The sequence below is a fragment of the Pectinophora gossypiella genome, chromosome 15 (genome assembly GCF_024362695.1).
Source record: "Pectinophora gossypiella chromosome 15, ilPecGoss1.1, whole genome shotgun sequence".
NCBI classification, from domain to species: Eukaryota; Metazoa; Arthropoda; class Insecta; order Lepidoptera; family Gelechiidae; genus Pectinophora; species Pectinophora gossypiella.
In genome coordinates this window covers 1,801,721-1,815,485 of record NC_065418.1, presented here as the reverse complement: position 1 = coordinate 1,815,485, position 13,765 = coordinate 1,801,721, and the positions used below count along the sequence as shown (strand labels likewise).

General features: G+C 39.5%; 1 protein-coding gene and 1 non-coding gene across 2 annotated transcripts in view; one reads left to right on the top strand and one right to left on the bottom strand.

Annotated features, from left to right (window-relative positions):
* The first annotated feature begins 1,138 nt into the window (after nt 1–1,138).
* Nucleotides 1,139–1,210, top strand: Trnak-cuu (transfer RNA lysine (anticodon CUU)). The gene has a single exon. It is a non-coding gene; the product is annotated as a tRNA-Lys (tRNA).
* Nucleotides 1,211–3,639: 2,429 nt separating this feature from the next.
* The window catches only part of LOC126373080 (mitogen-activated protein kinase kinase kinase 11), a 72,752-nt gene continuing 62,626 nt past the window's right edge, over nt 3,640–13,765 (bottom strand). The window contains exons 8-11 of the mRNA XM_050019062.1: nt 9,561–9,650; nt 7,613–7,748; nt 6,236–6,359; nt 3,640–5,452 (exon numbers count right to left, since the gene is read on the bottom strand). Of these exons, the coding sequence (XP_049875019.1) occupies nt 4,598–5,452; nt 6,236–6,359; nt 7,613–7,748; nt 9,561–9,650 (1,205 nt within the window). The 3' untranslated portion in view covers nt 3,640–4,597. The remainder of the gene's footprint in view (nt 5,453–6,235; nt 6,360–7,612; nt 7,749–9,560; nt 9,651–13,765) is intronic.

The window sequence follows — 13,765 nt, the reverse complement described above, 5'->3', positions numbered from 1 at the left end:
ATGGAGTCGATTCCCGGTCGTTTTAATTTAGGATACGATTGCCCTGTGCCCAGTGGGACGTACAAGCTAATCATGTTTACCGTGTCACTATTTACAACAGCTAAGTAATATTAGTACTCAATAATCTCGATAGATGGTGCCGTCGGCTTAACCCTTTGACGGGCAGAGACGATGGGTCATTGATGGTTCATAATAGATAGTATGACCTTGGAATCGGAACGTCATTAGACGTTCTGTCCTTGAAAGTGTTAATGACGATACGTAGATCGAATTTCGCACGGACAGAAGGAAAAACCCGGTGTGTAATGGTTAACACGCCCGTCCCGGCTTGACAAGGGCTGCGGGTTCAAGCCCCCTCCGAGTTAAGATTTTTTCGATTTAATTTTCTCTTTGTGAGTTTCTAAGCACGGGTGAAAAACAATATTTAGAACATGTATAAGTGTCCTAACATTTTGGGATAAATAATATATTGTTACTCCAGTATCTGTGTTCGGGAAGCATAATATCAATACAATATCAACCTAGCTGGATATGCAATATCGAAGGTTTTGCGAATTTCGACTAGTTACATAATAAACCTACCTACGTACTCACTGGCTACAAAAGCTGCCTGCTACGCTTAATTAATGATATTTTAGTAAAAATATCTAACATTTGATCATTTTGTACAAAATGCATACATCATACTTACTCAATATACACATTAAATGTTAGTACGTTATATTATGTCACAATTAAATCGAGTTAAATTAAATTTTCCATCAAAACATTACTAATTGATCTTATGAATACATTTGTACTATTTATAATTCAATGTAAAATTAAAGTAAAAAATAGCTTTTTGTCAACAAAATAAAATAAATGCCGATAAAATAAGAATGCGTATTATACAATGCCTATATTATTTACATTTGTACATTATTATATGTATTTGTGCATATGTCGCTACAAGCAAATCTTGTACTTTCTAGTTTTAGACCAAAAACAGATCTATTCGAATAAACACCGTTGTTGATAATTCGTACTTTGGAAACATTCTATTTCAATAAAATTTTCAGTCCCTCGAGTATAATACAATAGCAGTGAAGTGCGTTCGAAATTGTTTAATTATTATAAGCTTGGAACATAATTAAAACCGGCCGCTGTGGTCCAGTGGTTGAGCAATGGACTCTTGATCCGGAGGCCCCGGGTTCGATTCCCGGTGGAGACATTAAACAAAAATCACTTTGTGATCCCTAGTTTAGTTAGGACATTACAGGCTGATCAGATTGTCTGAAAGATGACTTTAAAAAAATCTATAACATTAAATAAAAAAGACATTCTCCTCATCTTCTCTTGTGTGGGTTGTGAGATGGATTACCAACCTCATCAACACTGGTGTCAGGGTTATTATTGAGCCGCCAAAGGCACCTGACGTGACTCATGTAACGACTACTTACATCAGTAAGTAGTAACTAAGGATCGTGTTATTTTCGGACAATCAGGTGATCAACCTGTAAAGTAATTTTGATAACTAGAAACTTGTTTGGCGTTTGTCACCAAACTTCGGACAAACGCCAAACGACCATCACGCGCGCTGCTTGTTTAATTGATATTGATTAGTTTAATTCCTTTTTGTGAAACAGTTTTCAACATACGCCTCGGGTACCGTACGCATATTTGTAAATCTTATTGAAATAGAATTACTTCTTATATAATTGTACAGTCATGAGCAATATAATGTACCCACTTTAGTGGTGGTATTAATAAACTAATCTCAGCTAAGACTGCCCTCAAGACCATGCTCAAGTCCCTGTTTTTATATGAGAAATGTCACATTGACACGATCTTGAGAGCAGTCTCGAAGCTGAGGTTAGTTTATTAATACCGCCCTAGGACTCTGTCGCACTAACATATTTGACATTTAGTGAGACTTACGGTTCAATTTGTCAAAAAAGTTAATGTGACATGGTACCAAAGTGTATACATATTAATGCTCGTGACTGTTCAGTGAATAAAACCGGCATAATTACTGTACGATAAGGTGCAAAAGTCCAATCAGTTTCTTGCAAAGTAATCAATTAACTGGTTGCACTTAACACCTCCTGGTTACATGTCGTTTATGTAATAGACCAAGAACACCTAAATTTTATAATTACGACAACTAATGGTTCATAATTTCACCACTGTTTACAAATAATTCGCTGGGCTCAGTGACTGCACTTTTGCTCTTTAATCGTACATGAAAATACAAAGCGCACGGTGTAAAATCATTTGAAAAATCACGATATTTGTCTAAACTTTTAAGTCTGAAGATAAATTAATATTCACATGCATCTCATACATACAGTAAGGTGATTTTTACAAGGATACATTAAATAATGAACACAATTTGCAAATGTACAAGCTTATTGCGACGTCATTTCGACTTCGACCATATTCGTTTTTACACTAACTGTATTGAACAGAAAATGTGGTCATATGAGTCATATGTTATGAATAATAATTTATTCGATCGCACGTGGACATAAGTGACGTAACTCAGAATAGTTCACTTACATAAACTGATTCATAAATAGGTCAAAAATATTTATAATAATAAATAATAAAAATAATTCAATAATAATAATAATTTTATGATTGTTTTTTGACCATCTTAATGCTGCCTGTATACCGTAGCGTAGAAACGAGGAAATTATACCCAATACAAGAAGTTGCTAACTAGATTGTGCAATCTTCCACCGCCTCCGTGGTTTAATGGTTAGAGCTTTGAGCTCACGATCTGGAGGTCCGGGTTCGATTCCCGATGGGGACATTGTCGAAATCACTTTGTGAGATTGTCCTTTGTTTGGACTTTTCAGGTTTCAATCACCTGATTGTCTAAAAAAATAAAGATGATTACGTGTTTCGGAGGGCATGTTAAGCCGTTGGTCCCGGCTATAAGCCGTACAAATACTTCTAACAACCCGCAGTGGAGCAGCGAGGTGGAGTATGCTCCATACCCCCTCCAGTTGATTGAGGGGAGGCCTGTGTCCAGGAGTGAGACATATATAGGCTATTCTCCGCTCCGCTGCCTCACTCGGCTCCGGTGGACAGGCAGCCTAAGCCTGTTTTCTGTTTCAAAATTAAGGAATCCAAAAAAGCCACACCGAAGCAATTCATTTAAAAAAGCAACATTGTTTGCATTGCGCACTTACTTTTTTTAACATGCGCAAATGTCAAATTTCAATATTACTTTTTAGATGAATTGTTTCAACGTAGCATTTTTAGACCCCCTAATTTTTGTAATTTAGTATTACGAATATAACTTATCACTGGAAGTGTTACATAATACATATTCCATACAGTTAGTATAAAAGAAATGCCTTATAACACGGATGGGTGTACATTCGTCGTGGGAGTTATTAAAGCTGTTTTTTTACACCTATAAACTGGCAACATTATTTGTTTTCAATAAAAAAAGGTACAACAGTGTTGCCAATTAACAATTGTAATTTAATAATTTTACATTAAATAGGTTTAATTCTCCGACTTTGCAATCTTGTTACAAAAAGTACTATTTATTAGCTGCCTGCGCTTTTCAATAACAATTATGAATTGTACAGATCACTCCCCGCGACTACCAACCGTGTTTGGTCCTATAAAGTTATGATTTACCACAAGACGTTATTTAGCATTTGGAGATTGTCGTCAAGGCAATATTTTTCACCAAATAATCCAATTTATAAGTCGTCACCTATGAAAACGTCATGACGTAGAACCCTTGCCCAGGGATACAGATGAAGACCTCAACGGTTGCAGAGGCGGAGATGGGAGCCATCGGTACGGCAATGCAGGAAGGGGCAAGTTACAAGGACTGTAACCTGGAACAGTATAATGCCAGGGAGATGTTTGACTCGCTCGCATTAGGCAGCCCACGGAAATATGAGTGACTTTTAAATGGAGAGTGTGGCATTTGGATGACACTGACAGGAGCGCTGGGCTCCATGCATTCTCCATTTAAAACTACTGTCAGGAATGATGTTTTCATAGGATGAGACATGATTATCAGATTATGGCCACGCCCCAAAATAACCTTTTGCTCAGCTGCTAAATATTCAAATGCTAAACACTGCAACTCTGTAGGTAGATTTAATTCACAGGCTCCATGTTCGGAGGCGCCAAGCAGTCCTATGCTACCCGCAAAACATATACAGCACATGGTATAACAAAATCAGGTATGCTCAAAAGTGACAGCTAACATTTCAAGGTTAGCCCAGCTGACGTCATCCAACCCTGTGTTGCCATTTCGTAAAAAATAAATTACCCACGTCCAACGTTTTTATATTTACTTTGCAAGGCAATTTTGAACTTTTAGTAAAAGATTTACTTATAGTTGTAGTGATTTTTATATATGTGACAAGTAAGAGTAATTAAATACATTAGTCAATAATTTACTTAATTATTGTCCTTGGAATGTTGGAGATACTGATTTAATGGTAACACAGGGGGTAACACTTACGTCATGAAAGGGCTAGCAATGGCGGCTGGTATAGGATTGAGCATGCCTGGTCCTCTTACATCATGAATAGCGCCTGTTGCGTCACACGAGGTAGTGGTGGAAGGAGCAGGCCCTCGGCTAGGAGCGGCGCTCGGGGCGGGCCGCGGGCGGCTGCGGGCCGAAGCGCACGCGCGACTGCGAGCCACTGGAGGCGTCCCGCGCCGACGCGTACGAGCTGTCCGTCTCGCTGGCCGCGCTGTCGCCCGGCGTGGGCGGCGTGGGCGGCGTGGGCTGCGTGGGCGGCGTGGGCGTGCCCGCGGCAGAGCTGCCCGCCGACGACTTCTTGTACTTCTTCAGGCTGGAGCGCAGCTTCGTCGGCGCCAACTCCAAGCCCAAGTTCCCCGGTCGCTCCACCTCCGGCTGAGATTCCGCTCTGTAGTAGTCTCTTGGAAGAGTATAATCGTTCGGCTTCCTGAACTCCTTCGGCGGTCGGAACTCCTCCCTTTTGTCTTTGAACTTATCCGGCCTGAACTGTCGGGAAGGGGAGAATTCTTCGGGGTGGGAGTTTGACGCCGACGATTGGTTTGAGGGGGTCCGTCTGTGGGCGAGGTAAGGAGGTCGGTAGTCGGGGGTCGGCTCGCGGTACTCGAAGGAGCATTCGTCGTAGCCGTAGTACGGGTGTTTGACGACGTAATCGGCTGTCCTGTCGTAGTATGGTTCCGCTCTGTAGTAGTAGTCTCTGTCAGTTGACGGTTGGAAGTTTTCCCTGTAGTTGTGGTAGAGGTCTGCTAGGTGGTCGGGGGTGGCGGAGGGCGTTCTTCTGGGTGAGGGCGTGGGTGGCTGCGTGGAGGTGTAGTTGGTGCCGAGCCCGGAGGTCCCGGAGAGGGGCTGCGCCGAGTGTCCGTACCCGGAGGAGGACGACGCGTGCGCGTAGTGCGTCGGGGAGTCCGTGAACCGCATCGGCTTCTGCTCGACCGCTTGTAGACTCGATATCTGGAATGTATTAGAGTAGATAAATAAATAAAACGTTAAAAGCTACAATGAGAGAGAGAGAGAGAGGTGCTCTCTTCTCTTGTGTAAGTTGCTTTTATTACGTTTTTGATTGTAAGTTATGTTTATTCCGTATTTGATTTTATATTTGTTACTGTGGTGTCCCTATACATATAGTAAACATTTATATCTTTCTTTCTTTCACTTATTATTTGATTCTTCTTCTATCGTGTGGGTTGTGAGGTGGATTACTAACCTCAGCGACCCTGACAGGGTTACTATTGAGCCGCCAAAGGCCCCTGACAAGGCTCATGTAACGATTACTCACTTACATCAGTAAGTACTAACCGGGACCAACGGCTTAACGTGCCTTCCTAAGCACGGATCATCTTACTTTCGGACAATCAGGTGATCAGCCTGTAATATCCTAAACAAACTAAGGATCACAAACTGATTTATGTGATGTGTCCCCACCGGGATTCAAGCCCGGGACCTCCGGATCGTGAGTCCAACGCTCAACCACTGGACTACAGAGGCCGTTACTTATTATTTGGTAGCGCGCTCGGATTGTCTGTCTCGTTCGCTCTTACGCGTTAAGGCGGCACACGATGAAAATGTCTTTTTTGTATGGAGTCCGGAGTGTGATATTTATTAAGGTAGAAAAAAGTACGTAATTCACAGGCGGTGACACGAACAAGCTGGGGACAGGGAGGAGAGGAAGAAGGGAAGAGAGGCCTTTGCCCTGCAGTGGGACATTGAGGGCTATTAATAATAAAAATAACTCACAGGCGAGCCAGTAATGGCGTTGAGCGGCGCGCGCAGGTGTCTCGTGGGGCCGTGGTAAGTGTTGTGCGCGAACCCCAAACCCTCGTATATGCTCGCTCCTAGAGGCTCCGGGTCTATCTCCGATCTGAAATACAATCAATCAATAATACTTTATTGCACAACAACATATACAAAGGACATAAACATACGAATAAAAACATAAGCACAATAGGCGGCCTTATTGCTGCTAAACAGCAATTTCTGCCAGGCAACCTTAGGGTGAAAGAAGAATATGCATTGGAGCACGGGCTGTACAATACAAGTCAACAAACAACATAAAAGCACACGACTATATCCCAATGAGGTAGTCAGAGGTACATCATCATCATCAGCCCATTACGTCCCCACTGCTGGGGCACGGGCCTTCCCTATGGATGGATAGGGAGATCGGGCCTTAAACCATCACGTGGGCCCAGTGCGGATTGATGGTTATTAACGACTGCTAATGCAGCCGGGACCAACGGCTTAACGTGCCTTCCGAAGCACGGAGGAGCTAGAGATAAAAACTTTTTTTTGTGGTCAACCATCCTATGACCGGCCTTTGCGAACGTTGCTTAACTTCAACAATCGCAGACCGAGCGCGTTTACCGCTGCGCCACCGAGCTCCTCACACAAATTCCATAGTAATTTCGTGTTTTGAGGTTAAGTAAAAGGTACGTTTTCACTTGTTGTAAACTAGCCTGTTTATCGTTGACCTAGGAAACTGCCCAATTATCACGTGTACTGACCAATCAATCTTCTTATCATGTGGGTTGTGAAATACCAACCTCATCAACCCTGGTGTCAGGGTTATTATTGAGCCTCCAAAGTCTGACATGGCTCGTGTAACGACTACTTACTTACATCAGTAAGTAGTAACTTTTTTTTCTATGACGTCACAGTGTGCGTTTTCCCACAAATTCCATAGTAATTTCGTGTTTTGACGTTTAGTAATGCCCAACTGGGCACCCTCAGGCCTGTTGTCTTAAACGTTGTACCGGGTGAGAGCCTTCAGCGCTCCCCATTTGTCCGGCCAAGTAGTTAATGCCATCTGCGGCAAATCTACAATAAGTCACGTCAAAAAAAAAGACGTTTAGTAAAAAGTAACTGATTTGACTAGTTGGTAACTAGCCTATTTATTGACCTAGGAAACTGTACTTCTTTTTGTCGTTTCGATGGCATTCAGATTTTTTCAGCTATTTATTTTGCCACCCGGACAGCATTTTCGGTGGTATTCATCAGATCCTCTCGCGTGCATGTATCAGGGCACGCAGGGCAAGATGTCAGGTGAGCCATGGTCTGTGGCGTGACACCACACACGCAGCTCAGGTCCGATCCGTTGAGAAAATCCGTACAGACCTGTGCGGCTGCAGCGTGGGGTGCAGCGGGCTGACATTGGACACCCTGACGTCATAACCGGCCGCGACGCCGCCCAGCAGCGCCGCCATGTTGTACAACACAAGCTCAATGATGCTCGGCTTCTTGAACTTATAACCTGCAAGATGGGGACATATTGGTTTGTTACGGTTCCCATACATTTACTATTAGCGTAATTGAACATCAGCGCTCAAAAAGTGGGATGCAAAGTTACTGTTAATATAGCGACGTTGACAGCACTTCACCTCAGTGCGCGATTAGGCGCCGAACTGGCAACACGGGGAAGTGCTTGGTAAAAACTTGCAAAAATAGATTCTCAAAGCGAAAAAAGAAGGTTGGAACATCATATTTCTAATAAGTAATCACATTATGCATGTTATCATAGTATAAACATTTTAATTTTCGCAGTAAACCCCACCAAAATTATTATTTTAGGTTAAAATACACTAAAACAAGTATTCCCGGTCAATCCGAGTCGCAGTATAACCCGACCGCGTTACGAAGCATCACGCGCTAATATACGTAATAAGACGATGCGTACTTTCTTAATTTGACACGATTTTATTGAATGTATATACCGCTGTGTACGAATGTACGAAACAAGCGCCAAGTTTTCGCCGCATTTTTGTGTCAAGCGCTGTATGTACGATCACTACCGTACCGCTGTAAATCAATGTTCCCGAAGGGTAAAAAAGGGACCCCATTACTAAGACTTTGCTGTCTGTCCGTCCAAGTCATGAATTTTGTGACGGAAAACACCACTTGATATTAACTCAGAATCATGGTCTGAAACGGCGAAGGGAGCGATGGCTGGCTTTCGCGTCAACTCGTGATCGGGTGCTGCGTATGTGGACAGGCCTGCTTCTGTCAGGGAGCTCATAAAACACTGTTTCTCTGATAAAGTCACATAAACTCTTTATTTTTCACTTTCCTTCCACCGACTGTAATTGGAATACCATTGTATTTAAGTTTATAAATTATGTAGTACAAACTGGATTTAAAAAAAAGAAAGAAAGGAAAACATGAAACAGTAGGCCTAGGGCCCTGTGCTGGGAGGTTTTCTGGCCACGTCTTTCCCTCAGCGTTACAGATTCCGATGTGGTAGTAGTTTTACAGCTAGTTACATAATATGGAAGTAATTTAATTTTTGACTTTCAAAAAGCGCAAAGGCTTCTATGCTGTTCTGGGAGCAAATAAAAAACATAGAAAACGTTCAGCTGCTTGTCTTCCCGGGCATGTCGTAAAAACCGACAGAGGGATTGTGTCCTCTAACATGATGGACTAATGTTATGGGCGATAGGCTGATCACTTATCACCATAAGGTTTATCATATCCAGCTTACGACATCGTATCAACAGTGGCTGCAAGTTGTCTTTGATTACTTGTGGCTCTGCCCACCCCATTAGGGATTACGGGCGTGAGTTTATGTATGTAAAAAGCGCAAACTTTGTAAGCCAATTTTGAAAAATAAATATTTTTGAATTATTTTTTTTTGATTTTTTGAATTATTCCCCCGAGTATGCGTTACGATGTCACTACATAAACTGCCTATATACGTCCCACTGCTGGGCACAGGCCTCCCCTCAATCAACCGGAGGGGGTATGGAGCATACTCCACCACGCTGCTCCACTGCGGGTTGGTGGAGGTGTTTTTACGGCTAATAGCCGGGACCAACGGCTTAACGTGCCTTCCGAAGCACGGAATCATCTTACTTTTTCGGACAATCAGGTGATTCAAGCCTGAAAAGTCCTTACCAAACAAAGGACAGTCTCACAAAGTGATTTCGACAATGTCCCCATCGGGAATCGAACCCGGACCTCCAGATCGTGAGCCTAACGCTCTAACCACTAGACCACGGAGGCTGTCAGACCACGGAGGATGTCACTAAACCCTGTATTATTATTTTCCTCGTCGGAATATACTTCATACCTTCAGTGCTGTAGAGGGTAGGCATGGGCACGGTGTACCTGGTGGTCGTGGAGAGCGGGAACTCGGGACCCCACTCGTCGGGACTGAAGTCTGTGTAAGGAAAACAACCTATGTGAATGGAAACATAGGCGCGTTAGTGCGATGTGCGATACATGTAGGCGATAGGCTGGAGCTTATATTTGTAAATAACTATTATAATTATAATATAATGGTATAAAAAATATATTAATTTATCACAACATTTTTTGATCTTTTTATTGATTGGGACTAACCGTAAACTACAGATTAAAAAACCTAACAGTACACGTAATGATGTTAGTCCCGGCTCTAAGCCGTAAAACGTATTTTTTTTAAGAAACAAATATAGCTCCTGCCGTTGAAATAGATCGTCACTCCACAGAGTATACTACTACTATAATTAGTTAAATATAGCTTGATTTGACAGCTGTCAGGACCATACATTTTTTTTTTAAGTTTGTCTATTGACATTGGCACAAAGCAGCACTATTGCCACTAAAAAAACACTTCCGAATGTGAATTTCAAAAAAGGTGCTTAATTACTGCGATATATATCTTTCACACTATGCTGTGTAGTATCTTACTAGCTGTTAAATTATTCGAGCTACATTAGGAGTATAAAACAATAGGCTATTTGACTGGGTCAAAGACAATTTATAAAATGCTAATCTAGAAATAGACGTCAGTTTAAGATGATCAAACATCAATCTCATTTAACTTTTCGACTTATTTTCGAATTTTATTTATGAATTAACTAACAATGAGTACGACGTTTGACCGCTTTTATTGATGACGTCACAGGACAGTATTGCCATACAAACTCCAAAGAAAAGAATTTTATTATTATTATGGCAATGGGTCGCTTAGGAGTACGACCATTCTACCAGTGTCGAAGTGAAAGAAAAAATTACGTTTTGATGTTTCGTAAAAAGTATCTCATTTGACTAGGTTGTCAAGTAGAAAATTAATGTCTATTTAGTAGAAAATTAATGTCAAATAAAGCACAATACTTTTTTTAAAATTGGAAACCGTGGATTGACGATCTGTTGTTCATTTAACAAAATAAATCATTATGGTACATGAAATTTCTTAGTTACAAATTGATGTTTATGAATTCTAAAATAATTATGTGTCGAACAATATTAATATACAGAGTACAGTGGATATACATATTACTATAAAGCAATTTTTAAAATAAAATTGTATAACAAAAACAACATGCATTATAAAAAAAAAACATCTAAGCGGTTATATTTCCATGACGTGCATTTGAAAACGTGTAATTCACATTCATGCGTATTTAAAAAAAAAAAAAAGTTTGCAAAAATGTTATTTTTTAAAATTTTGACTGAAGTTGAACCCTTACACTATTTCCGAATACACTTTCAAATCAAAAAGAAATATAAAAAGAATGGAGTCAATTCAAATTTCGAATGAAAATTATCGAGCCCTTAGATTCAGCCAGATATTTCTATAAATATTGTTTAGTTTTACAATTTTTATATTACAATTTACTTGCTTTAAATGCTAAATCTCAAGGCTTAAACATTAGGAAAAAAGTAGAAAATAAAAAAAGTACTGTTGTTTTGCTGAACAAATAACAGTGAGGGTTTTATCCATTAAAACATAGCATGATTAGGATGAGAGCAGGACAGAAATATAGCACATCGCTTAGTGCAAAAGAAACGAGAGATAATCTTACTCTCATGCTACGTTTTAAGGGTATCATATCAAAATCAAAAGAAAATTAATTTCTACTTTTTTTACTTCGAAATTTACACTGAAAGCTTGCGAAATACTACTTAAAGGTGTATTGTAAGTATTTATACGCGCACTTGCAGTGTGATAAGACCTTTTAATAAAGCTACAATTTTGGTCATGGTGTTGCCAATGTCAAAAAAATAATAGTAAACTTAGCTTTATGAAAAGATCAAAAACTTAAAACTATACATGCCAAACAGTTCATTCATTCACTATTCACTAAAAACATAATAAGCGAACAAAATATAACCAAGATGTAAATACTTACATGTGCGACTTGATACAAACACTTAAAATTTTTCAACATTTTGCAGTAATTTTTGACAACTTGTTAATTTAATTTGTTAAAATCATTTATCAATTTTTCAGTTGATTTCCTTTCCCGATTAGACATAGCCGTAGTGAGGAAGCGAAGCGGACTTTTTTTAATTTATTTCTTTTTTTATATCACCCTTCACCCGAATTTTGCGTTCACAATTTGTTCTTACTGGTACTTCTCGACTTTTTTATGTTACAGGGTTGGTTAGTTCTATATATTAGTAGTCCCATGTTAAAAAAATACACCAGTGTCGATTTTATGGAAAAGGTTTATTTGATATATAAAAAGTCTAAGTTATATAACTATGAAGAGGACCAGATCACCAGAGATTTGTCTTACACAACAGTTTTCTGTTGTTATGTTTACAACAGTATTCTGTTGTTATTTTTTACAACAGTATTCTGTTGTTATTTTTTACAACAGCATTCTGTTGTTATTTTTTACAACAGCATTCTGTAGTAATGTTTACAACAGTGTTGTTGTTACGTGTACATACAACAGTGCTGTTGTTGTTATGTTTACAAGGGAGCCTCAATGCCACCACCTGCCGTCATTACTGCGTTACAGCGGGTCTTCAACTATCGTACATACTGTCTTACCGACGGAGATATATTCGACTGGAAAATAAAGTACAAACATCCTAATATGGTTAAGTATTTGTGTTAGAAATTCCTGTTTTCTTGCATTGATTTGCATATAAGCGTAACAGATGTATTGTCGACTGCTATTATATTTTAGTACTTTTTAAATATATTTAACAGTCAAATATACCTCGATACATTCTATAAAGAACGTCATTGTAAACATTTGGAAGCGTGCCAAAGTAACATGGTGAAACCAAGCGGAGATAAACTAACAAATAAGTAAGTACCACAAATACATAATATACGTTACTTATACCGTACTCGATAATATAGCATATACTATGAACTGCGAAGCATGCATAGCGCTTAAAAATAACTAGAAAAAAACTGAGTGAAAGCAAACAAATGCTTACAATTTACAAACAAAATGTGTCAAACGGATAAGATACGTTACGTTAAAAGGCCGATGGTACGCTCTAATCTTAAGCGCTCGCATTCGCTTACGTTACCGCTTAAGCGAGAGTGAGCGCTTACCGCTCGCAACATAACACGAGCGGGCGGATTTCAAGCGACAATCAGCCTATACTACAAACGGTTCTAAGAATAAAACTACATTACAATTAACACGCACATGACACTTTGAGTATCACACAACTTAAATATATGAACAGTCAATTCCAAATTTACAATCTATAGAACAATTCCTAGCGAGAGGTAAGACTTCGCGTCGACAAAGTATTGAGAGACATAATAAATCCAAAACACTATCAAATAAGACGACAATTGGGTAGTTTCTTAGGTCAAAGATAAATTATGAAATTCTGATTACTAAATAAAGACGCATTTTAAGGTGAAGCCAGTCTAAGATGATCAAAAATCAGTATTTTTTTTTCTTTTTCACTCATTTTCGAATTGCAATTATGAATTAAGTAACAATGAATATGACGTATGACTGCTTTTATTGATGACGTCACATCGCAATATTTCCATACAAATTGGGTAGTTTCGTAGGTCAAAGATAAATTATGAAATTCTGATTACTAAATAAAGACACATCTAAAGGTGACATAAAACGTTTTCTATCTAACCTATTTATGAATTTTAATAAAGAAAAATGTAATAATGAGTGCGACATTTTGTCACGTTTTCCTGTGACGTCTGAGGTTATAGTAATTTCGTGTTTTGACGTTTAGTAAAAAGTAACTGATTTGACTAATTGGAAACTACCCTCTTTTTAGCATTGGCTTATGTACTCGCCGCCTTACCAAAAAAAAAATGTGTGTGTAACTATTTGACAGCGGAGCAAAATTTAGTCCAATTATCAAATAATTCGATTGAACTTTGCTTGGTTTTCAAATGGTTCCACGTTCACCGCTCACCACTTCACACGTTCACCGCTTGTTTATTTTTTATACTGTGTAGAAAAATACGAGCGAGTGAACGTGTGACTTGTCACGTTGGTCTAACAGAAAGCTAAGGTGAAGCTTGGTACCTCTGACTTGTCCCATTGGGACTATAGTCAT